Source organism: Bombus pascuorum, chromosome 6 (assembly GCF_905332965.1).
Source record: "Bombus pascuorum chromosome 6, iyBomPasc1.1, whole genome shotgun sequence".
In the NCBI taxonomy this organism is placed as follows: Eukaryota; Metazoa; Arthropoda; class Insecta; order Hymenoptera; family Apidae; genus Bombus; species Bombus pascuorum.
This window is the reverse complement of record NC_083493.1, coordinates 16,963,204-16,980,048: the sequence shown is the minus strand read 5'-3', so window position 1 is coordinate 16,980,048 and position 16,845 is coordinate 16,963,204. Positions and strand designations below refer to the sequence as shown.

The 16,845-nt window shown below is 43.0% G+C and overlaps 1 protein-coding gene across 4 annotated transcripts; it reads right to left on the bottom strand.

Annotated features, from left to right (window-relative positions):
• Positions 1–56: 56 nt before the first annotated feature.
• On the bottom strand, positions 57–15,808 carry LOC132908407 (calcium-dependent secretion activator). 4 transcript variants are annotated; one of them, XM_060962404.1, is made up of 16 exons: positions 15,596–15,808; positions 15,287–15,457; positions 13,149–13,660; positions 12,886–13,053; positions 11,729–12,220; positions 11,134–11,540; positions 9,253–9,717; positions 8,327–8,683; positions 7,998–8,237; positions 7,580–7,882; positions 6,946–7,112; positions 5,859–6,310; positions 5,294–5,452; positions 5,077–5,193; positions 4,765–5,000; positions 57–4,667 (listed from the first exon to the last, which is right to left on the bottom strand). In XM_060962404.1, exons 3-16 carry the CDS (start codon positions 13,569–13,571, stop codon positions 4,472–4,474), a joined length of 4,182 nt encoding a protein of 1,393 aa, XP_060818387.1. In that variant the 5' UTR covers positions 13,572–13,660; positions 15,287–15,457; positions 15,596–15,808; the 3' UTR covers positions 57–4,471. The 4 variants fall into 4 exon arrangements, with proteins under 4 accessions (XP_060818387.1, XP_060818388.1, XP_060818386.1 ...); XM_060962405.1 differs by having other exon boundaries at positions 5,077–5,190; positions 15,287–15,660; XM_060962403.1 differs by having other exon boundaries at positions 15,287–15,651.
• Between the last annotated feature and the right edge of the window lie 1,037 nt (positions 15,809–16,845).

The following is a 16,845-nucleotide window of genomic DNA, read 5'->3' as shown; positions in this document are numbered from 1 at the left end:
TTTGCAGTTATTTATTGTCGATCTCGATTATATAAGGGAAATAAAAAAGAGAGAAATAGGGAAAATGATTTAATAATTCGTTCGTCAAAAACTGTATTATATCATATAACGTATCGTTTAAGCATCTGCGAATGTATGCGAATGTACATGTATACATATACGTGTTGTCTGTATATCATACAATATGAATGAATGAAACAAGATCATAGAATTTAGGCAGTTTTGCGAACGATGGCGACGTGAACCGAACGTATTGATTAGGAAGCGAAAATAAATACAAAAATATCGTAAGGTCGTATTAACGTACCGAAGTTATCGCGTAAAAAATATATCAATGGCATCGTTTGGATGTATCGATCGATAAGGAGTTCGCGTCAGTCAAATCCGTGATTCGATCGATGATATATTTGAACGGAACGAAATTGGCTTACGAATCCTTAGATCAAGGAGACAAAGTACCAACATTAGCATATTGTTTATTTACAAAAAGTATTCGCTCATGGTACAATGACAATGCTATGTGAAAATGCGTGTTGCGGGCGTGCATGAGGATTGCTTTTATAGAAAATGCATACGTTGTTAACAATCATACAAGAACAATGTATGCGAAGACATTGTTTGCATCGTGACTGTGTTTAGAATCTTGTTTCGAGTATACGTACAGATTCTCAATAAATCGGCGAAAAGAATGCTCGATGAAACGTACTACATGAACGAATGACAATGAAACATCTCCGTGCATCGATATCTCGAGAAGGAAATTCAGTTTGGGTATACGTTCTAGACCGTAATAGCTTTTTTTCTTTGTCGGACTTTTTATTAACGAGAGAACAACAATTGCATAGAAGTTTAATCGAGTAAAACACTAGGTAGAGTAAAAGATCTTCTGTTTAGTCTGTAATTAAAATTATGATAACACAATCGAGGTCAAGTGAGATAAGAGAACGAAGAGAAGGCCCAAAAGTATGGGACTTGTATATACGTCTACTAACTGTTAGGTACTTGTTTTTTTCCGTGTATATGTATCGATCTGTATATGTATGTATATACGTGTATGCGTTTACGTGTATGCATGTATGTGTCTGCGCGCAGATACGTCGCTTATGGCTATAAGAAGGCATAAAATAAATTGAAATAAAAGAAAGATACAAAAAGTAAATAAAATAAGATGGAAAAGAGAAGTGGAAATCGTGGTCGATGTAAGAATACTGCCGTCGGAGCAAAAAGAGATCTTTTCTCGATCATCCTAATCTAATTAGCCGTAGATTACAGAAGAATCGTCGATAGTAAGAATGATAATGATCATAATAATTGTAGTACCGTTAGCATCGGCTGTAAGTACACTACAACGATTTAACTTCAGTTTTGATAACGTCCACTACTCTCGGTTGTACGTTTGTTCTTCCAATGTGCCCGAGTACCGAGATAAATGCCCATCTCGTTGCACATTTCGTCGTCGAATAAATGCTGGCACAATATTTTTCCGATTAAATCATAAATTTAATTCGTTCGATGGCATCGAATCGTTTAATCGTTTTTCGCGCGTTTACTTCACGTTGATCGTTGTGTACCCGCGACAAACGATCGCAACGAATGCAAGCAAATCACATTCCAAGGAGGATCAAATTTTCCAGTGATTTTGACCGTGATTTAATCTAGGTATACATACTTGATAATTCGACGAGAGCTTGTCAAATTGCTCCGTGCCAATTAATCGCAAAACGCGTAACAATCTACGAGTACAGATGCGTGTATACCGAGAGTACGAAAGGCATCTGTGATAAGAAATAACAAGGCATAACTGACACGTGTTTACGCGTCGAGAGAATCTGTCGAAAGAATAATCTAGGAAATTTTTTACACGAGTCGAATCGAACAATAGAGTTCCTGGCTAATCGGCGACACGTCGAAGCGCGCGAATGCGGGCACGGGCGCAGGCGTAAATGCGCGCGCAGACACAAGTTCAGGCGCAAGCGCAGTAGCAGGCGCCAGGCCGGAATCGGCGCGCGTGTCATACGATTGGACGCGTAAACATCATTTCAACGCGCTAATTTACACGATATAAAAATCTCCTTTCCTTTGTATCATTTTTCGCTAATGTATGTACAAATAAACGGCTACCGATAACTCTTTTCGAATGCAGCGCGCATCCTCTTCGAACAAAGTATTTTTAAATAGAGTTGTCGCATTTCGTTCGTTAACGTTTCTCTATTTATTTAATGACAAGCGTCTGTTTTAGTCTAAGAGCTGGCTATATAAATTTCAACGTTAGTCGTCGTGATTCGCATCGTGCAGCCGTGATTTCTACACGGAAACGTTGGACCACCGTTGCCAGTAACAAAACCTGTCAGGTAGAAGTTGACACGCAAAAGACGAATGCTAGTGGTCGAACGTGTGAATTTTCAAAGGTTATCAAGGTTATGCAGTTTTGAAAATACGTGTAAATACAGTAGATAATAGTACAAACGTGGAAAAGTATCGGCGGAAGTCTAGGTGGAAGATAAATGCCGGCAGATGTCGCCAAAGTTGCTGCAAATTCGGCAAAGTCAATGATCGTACAAGAACGGAACAAGTACACGAAGCACTGTCAAAATCGATAGCGGCTAATCGATTACCGCTTTCGTTTTGTTCGAACATTGGATTCCAAGATCTCGTGTCAGTTGTTCAACTCAATCTTACATCGCGTAAAGAAGAAGCGATTAAAAGAAAATTAGCTGTTTTAAAAGCATCGACCGAACAAGAAACTAGAAAAATTAAATATAAACTTTAGTCTTACAGCTTCGATCGTATAAATGAATCGCTGGGACGACGCAGTGATTCGCAGTATGCGCACACTGTATGCGCCGTGCTCATTATTAACCTCGTTAGCAACGATAATCCAATCTATTCAAATGGAAATGACCGCGTCGAGTAACGTTGAAATTTATTACGTAGCCAGCCCTTGGTCTATTTCCTTGTACGTTGAATGGGAACAAAACGATTAAACGTACGTGTATGTATTTGTTTCACGCACACTGAGATGGCCAAAGTACACGTCGATCGGAAGATACATCGAAATGTTGTTATACTTTTGGCACTACCCTTGTTTGTTCGTACGTTCGTTCGTTCGTTCGTTCGTTTCGTTCGTTTCGTTCGTTTGTTCGTTTCTTCGACGATTCGGTGTGTTTCTTATTTCTTACGTAGGCTGAAATTTTCCGTGACGTCCAGGTTACTTATACACGGACAATTTGAGGTAGTCAAAATATTCGAAGAGCTCGACGGTCAATGCGATGTTACCAATCGTTTAAAATTATCGATCATTTCGTGTTGATACGAGAAGAAACGCGATCGTCTATTAAATCATTACTACACACAGGTTGAGCCCTTTTGAACTGTCGCGTCGTTGAACGCTTATTCGTACCAAAAATAATATAGCTTTCGTTGACAAATCTTTGTTTTTCTGAAAACAATATCTATGTATATTATAAACACGATTATCAAACAACGTTAGACATTTTGACGATAGTGGCATTAGTATGAATAAAGTAGGGATTTGCAGAGAAATACAGATGCGAAGAATAAAGAGCGAAGATAGAAAGAGGAAGAAAGACGAAAATATGGCAACAAATAGCTGTAACATAGATACGATCGGTGAATTTACAGATCGGTTTCTCTCGCGATGCGAACACCTATTTCAAATACTCGTCCAACAGCAACAGCAACTGTATAGGGTCGTTTAGAATATAAATACACAGTCGATCGGCGCGTTTACCATATGTATAAATGAGAAACGTGATATCTATAAAAGTTTTAAACGAAAGAAACGTTTATCGATGCACAGATGGTAGAGAAAGATAAAGGAGAAGACCTTTCGACCTTACAGCGGTCGCGTTCGCCAGTAGGTGTCGCTCGAGCAAGTGTATCAAATCGGTAACGATTCGAAAAAAAGATACGTCGCACTCTGTTTGGACGAACGGCCGAACGTAATCGAACAACAAAACGAAGTTTTGTCGAAAAGCCTGTAGAATCCATGAAAACTAACACAAACACACACGTCTGTGCGATAACGATAAGGGTTATCCTTTCGATCGATTGTACCGAATAGCGATTCTTCTTCGAAGAACGCTTCGTTCGAACAAATTTCTAAAGTGTACTATGGACAATCTTGTCGTCGAAACTCTCGTTTTGTATGTACATATGTATAGACAAAACAATCTATTCGTTCAATGTAAAGTTGCCGCCTGAATATTAGAAGTAATAGTAGCTACGGTAATAACGAAATTAAAGTGACAAGGATAGTAAAAAAAGAAAAGTATTAATAATACGAACTGACGTTAATTATCATCGTCGTAATTGCTACCCAATAATAATAACAACGGTACTGACGATCATAATGATAAAAAAGATAAGCAAAGTATGGAGGAAAAAAAGAAGAAACATAAGGAGAAATTAAGATAAGCAATAATACTAGTAGAGGTAATAAGAAGAATGATCAAAACCAGCTAGGTCCGCCAAACTTCGTCGAAAGTCCACCAATGCCCTTGCCAAACATGCTTCCAACTTTTTCAACAACGTTCGAAGTAACGTTGCTGATTAGATTCGCGTCTTCGCTGTTGACCGTTTCGACGACCGTTACTTTTGGCTTTGGTCGTTCTACCTCGTCGTCGTTACCGTTCTCCGAAAGACCTCTAAATAACAACGGAGAACACAAGATTTTACAACTTTGTCGTATCGCTTTCGTTTACTATACAGATATCGTCGTTCGATCAAATCGCGAGTACTCACTCTTCGTTCTGAACGCTCGTTAAGGCACAAGTCGCTTCTTCCGTTTGCATCCTCTTAGATATAGTCTGATATGTTGTCGAGTTGAGTTTCTCCTCTATGACACCTTGCAGCTCAAAGTCCGAGTAGATCTTTTTTACGATGTGGGCCAAACAGGTACACTGATAGAGATGTAGGCTGTGATCGAGTCTTTCCGAAAGCCATGTGCACAGCATTTGAATTTGCGCCGTATACCATTGCTAAAGGCAAGAACAACGAGTAGAAAATAGTTTTACAGAGAAGGAAAGTTTGATCCAGCTATCGAGTTCGATATACCTCGAAGAACGTTAAAATCCATAATTCGTCCAAGACTTTTCCACGAATTTGGTCCATACAGTTTCTCGTAAAGCTCACATAGGCCTGTCCCATTTCCTTTCCGCTTCCCGATACCTTCTAAAAAAGAGTTTCGTAAATAGCTCGCGAACGAACCTGTTAATTACCATTTCTATCGATTATCGGATTTTCGTCATTTAAGAAAAAGATAATAAACTACCGTTAAACTGAGAATGGAACCTATGAAAGATCCCTCGTCGTAACGAGATAGTTTGGATAAGGTAGTCTCTAGAACCGTCACCAGCTTGTTGATCATTCCTTGGGTCATCGAGGCCAACATCTTTTCTATCAAATCGTCTATATTGCCATGATATTGGTGCTGAAAGGAAATCACGGTCGGTGATAGTCACTGTGTGGCAAAGATTAATACAATCGGATACGACCCGACGAGCAAACACACTGTGCCTCGTAGCTACAAATCCAAACGTAACATTTACTCACGTCGGTACGAGGTACGAGATACAAAATGCCAAAATCTGATTAGAAACGTACAAAACTTAACGAATAACTCAAAGTTGTTGCTACAATTTCAGCTGCAATTGCGTTCCGAGTTTCACGTTAGTATACACGAAATATTCTGCTATACTGGTTCTATGGTTACGAAACGAGAATATATAATATATCTTTTTTGCAGAAGGAAAAGACAAATTGCTCTTCAACATGATGCCTAACACGGCACACTTGTTCTTTGTCGGTGGTGTATTTTAGATAAATAAGAAACTTACCACGTCGACGCCATCGATGGTGCACAATTCGAAGCTTTGGTTTTTTGCATCGAGAATAACGTTCACCATCGCGCACATTTCCGATGGTATGATGTAATCGGTGGAAATAAAAGTTACACCTTTCTTCAACCACTGTTGAAACGCGGCATCTGTTCGTTGCATGCAAGTTTCGATCATGTCGCATGCCATCAACGTTAATCTCTGTTCTAAGTGCTGTCGAAATTCTTGGTCCGGCCAATGAAGGTCACGAATGAAAGATTGAAGCGCATCGAGTTTCCAGAACAATTCGCCGGACGTAGCGCATCCGTTCCCTTTGATCTCCCAACGTTCCTTCTCGAAACCTTTTAAAACCGATTGTGCGATCGAGGTTTCCATCAAATCCACGTAACGCACCACCATCGGAGAGAAAGTATCGCGAAGATGTTGATGAAACCTTCCATTCTTCAAATTATCTACGAACAGAGATGAAGAAAGTTAGCGTCGATGGAGAGCCGATCAGAAGGAGAAGAAGAACGGGAAGAAAATGGCAACGATAAATAAGAAAAAAGCTATCGATTTGCAATAAAAAGAAAAAGGAAGTTGTCGAAGCAGAGAACAGAGCCGCTCGTTATTTATTTTTCATGCTTTCTGTAGTCTCTTCTGTAGTTCTGTAGTCTCGTCAAAATTCGCATAATATACATGACTAGCCCTGTTTTGCGGCCAAGTTTCAGGACAAAAATACAATACAAACAAGAATACACAAAAGCTGCGCCCCCCTGAGGCTTAAATCCAAAAAACAAAAATAAACACAAAAACCGTAAAATATTATATAATATATAATATATACACGACACATAATATAGCATGGCTACGTCGTACCGTCGCGTATCGGTACTTTTGCCTAACGCACTTTACTCAAATTCATTGTTTATTGTGAATTTCAAAAATGTATCAAAAAAAAAACAAATCTTGGCAAAATAAACGATTTAAAAAAAAAAATACATGACTATATTTCTATATGATAGAAGTAATAAAAGTGAAACATTTTGGCTGTAAATTGATCAGAAAAGGAATAACAGGTATGGAGGAAGAACAAGAGCGCACGTACCGTCTTCCCTCAGGTAGTCGTTCAAGATTTTGAAGAGCGGGAAGCTGTCCCATGTGTCGCGCGGTTGTTCGGCAAGCACCTTGTCCATGTCGTCGGCGAACAAGGACCAGAAGATCTCGGCGTGCTCCACCATAAGATCGCTAAACCAGGCGAACGCCTGCGGTACAGTGTAGTAGGAGCGGCTCGTGAAAATATTGGACGTCACACATACATACGGCGGGTATGAGTAGTATAAAACTCAGGGCGATGGGACTTTCGCCCTGAGGAAAGAATCCTCGAGTATACGTAGATGCGATAAGGCCTATTTGTCGTGATACGATCTTCTACATAACGTATATGTATTATGCATTTTGCCTACCGATTCTAAATAATCCGAGTGGCTCGAGGAATTCATGGAAAAACAGCGAGCTACGATTTAGTGTTTGTTGGATTTTATGAAACGTGCAGCAACAACAGGCAAATAAAAAATTCTCTTTGTTGCTTCAGCGAGGACGTAGTCCGAGGGTGAACGCGATTCGTGCGAAGATGAACGTGATCGTGATTACCAATACCGTTTGCCTTTTCCTTCTCGTCAATGATCTTACTTCTCGAGGATCCAGAAAAGATGACATTCAGTTGTAGAAACCCAACTAATACCTTCGAATAGTGCTCCCCGTTTTGTTGAAGCAGATCCACGCACATTTCGGCCAGATGAATGAGATCCTCGAGCTTCTTGCTAGGCGAGGCGCAAACCTCACCGCTGAAGTCATCTTCGATCTTAGCTTCGGCGGAAAGTTTCGTATAATTAACGAGAGCAGCTTTCTCGAGGCAACTCTTAATCAAAGCCTTCACTTCCTCGGGGGGTACGGAACTGACGCCGTCCTTCATCATTACACGTTCCAAAAGAGACAGAGTAGCTTTCAACGCACCCTCCGGCCGACCGAAAGGGAAACTGTATCTGTGTATTTCGACAAGAATTCGATTTTTTATGGCTTCGGCGAAAGAACGAAAGGAGGAAGAAAGAGAAAGGCGAAAGAAACGCGGAGTAATCGCTATTAACTACGGTCTCTTACCTAAAATTAGTAATTTGCTCTTCGAGGATTTGCCTGAGCCTTTCTTTCACCTCTTGAAATTTCTCCTTCTCCTCGTGAGTGATGGAACCGACTCTGTCCGTGCGGCTGCCGTAGACGTGGCTGGCGCAAAAGGCGAAACTAAAGTGAATCAGAGTTGGATCGATCATGAGTCCCCGGTCGATTCTGTCCAGTAGATCGTTCAAGTAGCACAAGTGTCGAAAACAGCCTCGTACTCCGTATCTGCGAAGGCAAGCGGACGAGAGCGCAAGTTCAGGATGTTCTGTTTCAGGTACGGCGAGATCTTTTCTCGCATCTCGTAATCGCGTTACCTAGCGCAATATTCGTCCAGAACGAATAATTGACCGGGTGAAAACCAGCCAAGGGAACAGTAGGGATCGTTCAATCGATAATCCAGAATCAAGTTTTGTAAAAACTTGAAGAGAACGTGGTGATCGAACTTGCAAGGATCCGCGCTAATGTAATCTTCCATCCCGTGCTTTTTCGCTCGATCGGCATCGCCCTGTATCTTACTGATGGTGGAATTTTTGTCCGCGGAAACTGGCGGAGTGGGTTTGTGGGACTGGCCAGTCGCCCTGTACATGACCATCACCCAGGTCTGGCACTCGTTCTCGTCGTCCGTAGCGAACACTATGCTGTCCCCTTCGCGAACGGCATTAAAATAAAATCTGCAAAAAGATGACGCATGGTATTTCTCATTTTACGTTCCAGTTATTCCGTCGTTTCTGTGTTTCTTCGTTTAACTTAACTTTTTGAAACAAACTCTAGCCCGTAACTGAAACGTTTAGAAATCTACAAATGGTGGTATTGTGGACTAATACCTGCACCGATAATCATTCGGTTTTGCGCTGAAGAATATACCGTAACACCCGACAACGTGTACTTTCCGAACGAACACGAAAATCAAAACTCGCAAGGTTTCGTAAACACGTCGCGTTGCTACAGGTAGATACTTGTAATCGTGGCGATCGCAATCGCGAGTATTACCACGACCATTCGCTTGTTCGACCGTATCCGATCGTACATCGATCGTAATTCGCGTGAAACGTACAGATACAGTGGAGTGTACCGGAACGAATGTAATTGATTCAGGAATACATATAGCATACACGGAGATATCCGTGTGTATTTTGTTATACCAAACTGATTCTCTCGATAAACCCTGGTCGTGCCTGTAGCTAGCGTACGTTCGTTCCAATAACATACTCCGCTGTACGTGTACACGGGTGATATCTACCTTCCGTCATCTAGATCCATGCCAACCATAAGATTAGCGGAGGCAGGTTCGATATAGTCAACCGTGTAACCATCTAGCTGCATCATCTCCGAGGGTTCGCTTCTCCTCTCTTTGTACGAGCACATCGCGAACGTGTACTGAGAAACTTGAACTAGCACGTGGTATCGTTTCTTCCACTTTTTCCACACGGACTTGCCCATTGCGTAAAGGTAGCCGCAGTGTTTCATGTTGAAGGGTTTGTCCATTCGGCAACCAACTTTGATGAGGAGATCCTGGTCGGGACAGTTTTTCGGGACGGACATTCGATACCATTCCGGATGTTTGCAGGAGAACGGTGTAGGTCGCAGATGTACCTTGCCTAGCTCCTTATCCTCGAGCGCGAGCATCGCCGAATTTTCAGTGTAGAGTCGAACCTTGACCAGTGGCAGCGGTTGCATGGTGGTAAAGTCGCCCTGCGTGTCCCACCTGTAAATCGACGCGGTCAGAGAGAGGAAGAGAAAAAACAGAGAAGAAACGATGTGAGGGCGAGTCGGTGCGATATGCCGAAACATAGATGCAAAAAAGAAAAAAAAAGAAAAGAAAAAGATAAATCGAACTTTAGGTATGTAAATATGAAACCGGAATTTTCATATAGAAAATACACGTTTGTTGTGTGAAAATGATTAAAAATATTTTATTCGAAGTATTGCCCATCACTAGCTATACATTTTTCCCACCTGTCTGGCAGTTGGTGGATGCCACGCCAAAGAAAGTGTCTCTCTTTTGAGGCAAACCAGTCATCGAGCCATTTTCGTACATTTTCGTAAAAAGCGAAGCGCTGGTCAGAAAGCGCGTGTCCCATCGATGCAAATAAATAGCAATCGGACGGAGCCAAATCTAGCGAGTAAGCCGCGTGCGAAAGTATTTCCCAACTAAACGCTTCGATCGTTTCCTCGACCGGTTTCGCTGTATGCGATGGTGCATTATCATGGAGCAAGATTACTTTGCGTTGCCTTTTTTGATATTCTGGTCGTTCTCACGCAAAGCTTGATTCAAATCGATCATTCGTTGTCGGTAGCGCTTGGTATTAACGGTTTCGCCAGGTTTTAACAGCTTGTAATAGATCACACCTTTCTGATCCCACCAAACACAGAGCATCATCGTCTTCCGTCCATAGCGATTTGGTGTTGTAGTCGATGTCGGTGGTTCGCCTGGAGCTACCCATGATCTTTTAAGCTTAGGATTCTCAAAATGTATCCACTTTTCATCGCCAGACACAATTCGGTGGAGAAACGACTTTCTTCCGTATCTGGCGAGCAGCATTTCGCAAGTGGTTTTTCGGTTTTCCTGCTGTCTTTCGTTCTGTTCACGTGGAACCCATTTCCCCACCTTCTGGATCTTTTCCGTGGCTTTCAAACGTATGGAGACGACTTCTCGTGTCACGTTTAATCGATCAGCGAGTTGTTGTGTTTGAGCGTCATCCTCACCCAACAATCCTCGTTCCTCGCGTCAAAATTGCCACTTCTGAATTTTGAAACCACTCAAAGCACTGTAATTTACCAAGAGCATACTCACCGTGAGCTTCGACAAGCATTCCATGCGATTCTGCAGCGGTTTTCTTCAAATGGTAGCAGAAAAATCAATGCTGTCCGCAAGTCGTAGTTTCCAGGCACAAAATTCCACGTGTTCAATGCTGTTGTATGAAACTTGTATTGTTGCAAGTCGAAAATGTTTGTGAGATGTCAACAAAGACTTTTGGCATCAATGACGCAGTGATAGAGTTAGTGATAACTACATTATCAGCTAGGGCAATCCAAATTCCGGTTTCATACTTACATACCTGATAGCTTCGCAGAATTTAGCTCTAATTTGAGTCTACTTAATGCTCGGGCTACTACTCACATAGGTTTGGAAGCCTCGGCGTGGTCGGTTTGCAGCTTTTTGCCACGATCGACTTCCATCGTGCAATAAACTATCTTGTTCGGCGGCAAACTCTTCAAGCCCCTGACCTCTACAACTACCACAGCCAGCTGGAAGGTCAGGCCTACGTCCATTTTGGTTAACTGCGGTTCCGAGTCAGCGGAGTCGCTCTCCAATTTAACGAGAGAACCCTGACCGCGGCAGCGGGAGCGCTCGCGTCGATGGTTGCAGCGCTTCAGCTTCTGCAGGCCGTATTTGCTGTCTGTCGAACCTTTCGAGACCGGTAATGACTCTAAATTAGCCATCAACAGGTTGATAGACGACTTGAGTTCCTCGATGTAGAGCGACTCCATTTCTTTTAGAAGGAACTTGGGCATAAGCTTGCGGTTCTATCGAACAAGAGGAAAAGAACGATCGTAACGATCGTGCGTATGCGCAGAGTAGAATCTCGTTTATCCGAAGCTGAACCTTATAACTCGTTGCTATAAAGGAATGACGAATAAACGAGGTACTACCGTACTTGGAAACGATATAAAACAAACGCGAACGGACTAACGCATGCATCGAAAAGCGTTACCTTTTCCATGTCGTTAACCCTTTGGAGGCGACCATCCAGCTCCCTCCTGATGGCGGCAGCCTGTTCGTCGGCTGAGTCCAACAGGAGGGCGTTGAACAGAAGCTGATGCTCGAACTTCTTGATGCCAAGAATTTGCTGAAACATGTCGTACAGCTGCTCCTTCGGCAGAATCATCTCCGAGATCAAAGACTGCTGTTGCATCCTGGAGGGCCTCTTGGTCTCCTCGTCTCCCGAACCTTTCATGATACAATCGAATTTGGCCAACCAGGACGTAAGTACAGTCTCTTTGCTCAATCCGTCGATTTCCGGGAAGCGTAGAACACGTATCTTTATGTTCTCCTTGAACACCTCGCGGAAGTCGAGTTGTGAGCAAGCACCGCTTTGCACCATTTGCAGCACTCGATCCGACGTCAGAAATACGTCGTAATAATTCTGTATGGCATTGCGGAACGCTTCATCCGCCATTATCTGCGTTTCTCCCTTTAGAAAACTCTGGAAATCATAACAAAGCGTATGAGTCTTTCCTTCACCCTCTCCTCTCTTTCTGCCCGTCTCTTTTTCCACGGATTACGAAGTCGAGACGGATCGACTCGCGTCGATCGCTCTCCTTCTATCAGCCACTCGAAGGCGAAGGTTACTCGTTTGCGACGAATTCGTGCATAAAACGACGGTATACGGCTTCTTTCATCGCGTTACATCTTCTTAGACGGGTTTCTTTCGTTCGCCCTTTGATCTTTCGATCGTTTATACGTATACTCGCTGCAAACGATATAGTACGATTGTTGATCGAAGCTTTAAAAAAGAGACAGCCGTTGGCATAGCCGTACGCAGCACGATAGAAGCAATTATCTTAATCTTACTCGTTATCTTAAAATGCAAAATTTATTTCGCGATCTTTCGTTAATCGTTCAAAATCGATGCGTAATCGGCGAAGATCGGGGACGTGTGCTTTCGAAGAAGACACGAAGAAACGGTGCCGAGTCGACTGATTCGCACGACTCCGAACGACCGAGTTATATCGTACGAAGATGGGCAGAGACAACGTGCGTATATCTGCGTATAGGACGGAGAACGGGAAAGAAACGAACAAAGATGGAATATCTGTCGGTCGATGGTTCGCGGGCAAGTCGATGCGAAGAAGAAACATCGATGATTACCTGAAAACGAGAACATATGGTTTCGAGTTGCTGCTTGGTCACTTTTAGCGAACGTTTCGTCATATCCAGTGGTTGTTTGGCGTTAAACGGATACGAAATGCATCTCGATACGAACACGTACAACTGTATCCTGGTCTTCCTTTCCTCTTCTTCCCGCTCTTGTTTATCCTACGTAGAGCAACATCGCGTTTCAACGTAAAAATCAATCTCGAGCAAAGGACAAAGTGTAAACGAAAGAGAGAAAAATATAGATAGATAGATACTTGGAGATCCGCTTCGGTTTTCTCGCTGGCGACGGAGGGCGAAGGGCTGGTAGGTCTCTGAGCGTAACTTGCCGCATCCTGGGCGGTAGACATCGACGGCGACAACGAGCTTCTCGCCGTGGTGTAACTAGACGCATCCAATGTGCCATCCTGGCTGGTAGCCGTGCCAGCACGAGGTGTCCCGACCGGTCCGTGGATCGATCCTCCTGGCGAGGCCAACGAGCTCACGCTACCCGATACGGGACCGCTCGCGCCACCAAGGCTAGCCCCAGGTCCGATCTGTCGCCGGGATCCGTACGAGCTACCGCTCCCTGTACGAACTCCACCACTACCTCCGCCACCTCCGCCGCCGCTAACACTCCCGACATGCTGCGAACTTTGATCCTCCTCGCTTTCCGACTCCGACGAGCTCGGATCGATCATTCTGCTTCCTCAGGATATACTTCCCGTATGGTCCAGGAAGCCTAACCTTCCCTCTCAGTTACGGATCCGTTCTTCCTCCGCTTCTTCTTCTCCACCACACCTACGATCCAACCAATTTCTTTTCATTTTCCTATACCCTACATATATATATATATACTATTTTTCGACTACTTTCGTATTCACGCTCTTTCTTATTTCCATTTCTTATTTACGCGAGACTCGAGACAGCAAGCACATGCACGTAAATTCCAACGAGACAGCGATAAAAGAGATAAAGCAACAACAAACGTTTGCCGGTTCAGATGCAACGAATATCGATTGTCCACCGTTTCTTCGTCTCCGTTCGACTCTGTTCTCTTTGTTGCTCTTTCGTGTCACTCCGCTTCCTTTTCGATCAAGGATTGACTTGCGCGCGTGCTCGCGCGTCAGACACGCGACACGGAACGCGACCAGACACCCGGCGACAGATTCTGATCAAGCGACGCGCCGATCATCGATCCTCTCGCATACTCGTGTATCGAAGAGGCGATACGGCACGACGCGAGATTCGACGCCAGCACGGTAAAGGAGATTCACGAGTTCATTATAATCACCCGTATATGGGTCTTAATTACATACAGACATGTAAATATTTCTGGCGCAACGACGATAAGCCATGTCACGGTCCGAGCACGAGTTTAGATTCGAGTCGAATACGACGTTTCGTATTCGCACACATCTTTTTCACCACACTTTCGTTTCTCCTCCTTTTCAACGTTTTATCCACGTGTTCCACTTTCCTACGTTCCCGATTCTTACGTTTTCACGGATTTGCCATTCTACGAATAACCTGTTTCGAACGAAAGAAAAACTTCCTCCTCGATGCGTTTCATATCGATTCTTTTTATTCTTAGTGCATCTAGCGTTTACACGGATCGTTTCTCTTCGCCCGGTGTTCCTCGTTACTGCCTTTCACGCGTGTCAAAACCACGTAGTAAACGTTACATTTAATTAACCAAGGATCTCTTTTAACGAGAGCAAGCCTATCTACGACGAAACGTTTCTAGTTCGCGTTGCTCCTTCGATATTTTTCATCCCGAGAAAGTCGAGATATCGCGAACCAACGAACGCTCGTTTCGAGAAAGTAATTTGCATCGATACAGGGTAATACGCTTATACTATACTACAGGATATACTAGTTACCGACACTCCCGTTTCAACCGACGAATAGAAACGCGCGCAACTACCGGCAGCGATATGCTTCGTTATCGTCGCGTATCCTTCGCCTGCATATCCTTCCGTCGATTCTGATGTTTATCGTCGTTGTTAACCGCGTTCCTGCTATGCTCTATCAAAACCTGTTTTAACATGCGTGTATCGTACGGACGACCGCGAGTTAAAGCAAGTTGAAGTCGGACGTTTCGGCGCGAACGTTATCTATTGATTTAATGCGAAACACGAAAACGAATTGGGAGAATGTACCGTCGTTCGGTGGTCGTTGGGTGTGTCACGGTACATAGAGGACTTTGGAAACGAATCTACTTGTGGAGTGAGTTTTTCTCTCTATGTATACCTATATATACACCTATCCAGCTATGTATTTATCTCTTTTCCTGTTTCGCTTACTGGCGCACAAGCTCGCTCGTGTTCGTATTCTCGTTTGCTCTTTCGCACTGTCGTTCTCTTTCGTGCATGCGCACGTGTCACAGCTTTCGCGATCGTTATTGCGAACCCACTGAAACCAACCTTTTTTTTTTCAAGCGATACGCGGCCACAATGACCCTGAATATCGGCAGATCATCCTGCGTTCATGCTATCACGTTGCAATCCACTCCGAGGTCTTCCTTCGCGTCGCGAATATATTGGATCAATTTTCGTAATGCGTACCCGTAACGCGATACTGCGATCTATTGGCAAGAGAAAAAGGAAGGATAGCTGATTTCCTTTGATGCACCGGCTACCGTACAAACATCGACCGATATCGACAAACGTGAACGAAGGTTAAAGAGAGTAAACGAAACGAACTCTCGACGAACGTGACGTACCTCAACGTACTCGACCGCCTTCGTTCGTCTACTAACTAACCACCGAGATCATAGCGCCGACGCCGATACCGACACCGACGCCGACGCCGACGCCGACGCGGCTGTCCACACCATCATGGAAACACTCCGAAAGATAAAGACAAACTGTCGTAAAGCAGACGAAACAACGGATTGATAAAAAGAAAAGAGATATAAATACTCAGAAGTATGTAAAACTCGAAATGAAATGTGTTGCAAGCAAAATATTCAAAAGTATAAAAAACTAACGATGAAAGTAAGTAGCAAGTGTATTGCTATACGTAACAAAGTGTTACACGTCTCCCTCTAATAAAAAGGCCAGAAAAGATAAGGAAATATGATTGTAAAGATAAACGAACGTATTTTAAAAATCAAATTTGAGGTAAAGGAGATAAGGAGGAAGAAAATTTTTGTATGAAAATAATTAGACGAAGTAAGGTAATAAGGATGAAGCGGGAAGCATACGTCGAGTCAGAGAACGGGAGGACAAAATGGAGAATGGGGTGTGTCGAAGAAGAGGGTTAAAAAGAGAGGTAAAGAGAAAGTAAGAAAGACAGGCTGTAGGCAGAAACGAGTGGCAGTGGGCCATCGATTGGGTGCGCGCGATTGTCAATGTTGCCGGCTATCCGGCGTTACTACCGCCGTTCTCCTCTTTTCATATCGATACTTTATATCTGCGCTTAAATATACTCTAATATGTAGTTAATTCTTCCTTCTTATTCTATCTTCTCGTTAACGTTTTGTAATTCTCGCCTCGTCTTCGATTTTTGAAATTATTCGCTTATCGATTACTAGGTTAGGTTATCAACGTATGCGAAGCAATAACTTCATATTTTTGTTCTTAAGGAACCCTTCGTTTTGCAAAGAAACAAAAGTTTCACGTAATTTTAATGAAGAAATATTCTGTTCAACCACTTGCTAACGACCAACTCGCTTGCTGGGTTTTTAAGATCAAGTGACTTCTCTCTAGAATCTAGAGTCTAGAGTCTAGAGTATCCAGAATCTAGATACTTAGAAATACTTTAAATTCGAGATAGAAACGAGTCAATATCCTAATCTAACACATTTCGCATAAATGAACGTAAAACGTTTACATTGCAAACTCGTCTTTCGAACAATTGTCGTTGTCAACCGAAATGAAACTGTGTTAGACTAGAAACGTACCAAAGAAAATAATGTTTTGTTCAAATAATGTCAATGAATGCGAATAATGAAAACGACTCTCTGGCTTG

Bases quoted from the DNA above. Each gene is read 5' to 3' on its own strand.
- LOC132908407 (XM_060962404.1), bottom strand. From the start codon at position 13,571: ATGATCGATCCGAGCTCGTCGGAGTCGGAAAGCGAGGAGGATCAAAGT. The intron at 8,238-8,326 runs GTAACGCGATTA...TTGCCTTCGCAG, and splicing joins CTGGACGAATATTGCGCTAG to ATACGGAGTACGAGGCTGTT. The intron at 6,311-6,945 runs GTACGTGCGCTC...CTCTGTTCGTAG, and splicing joins CGACTACCTGAGGGAAGACG to ATAATTTGAAGAATGGAAGG.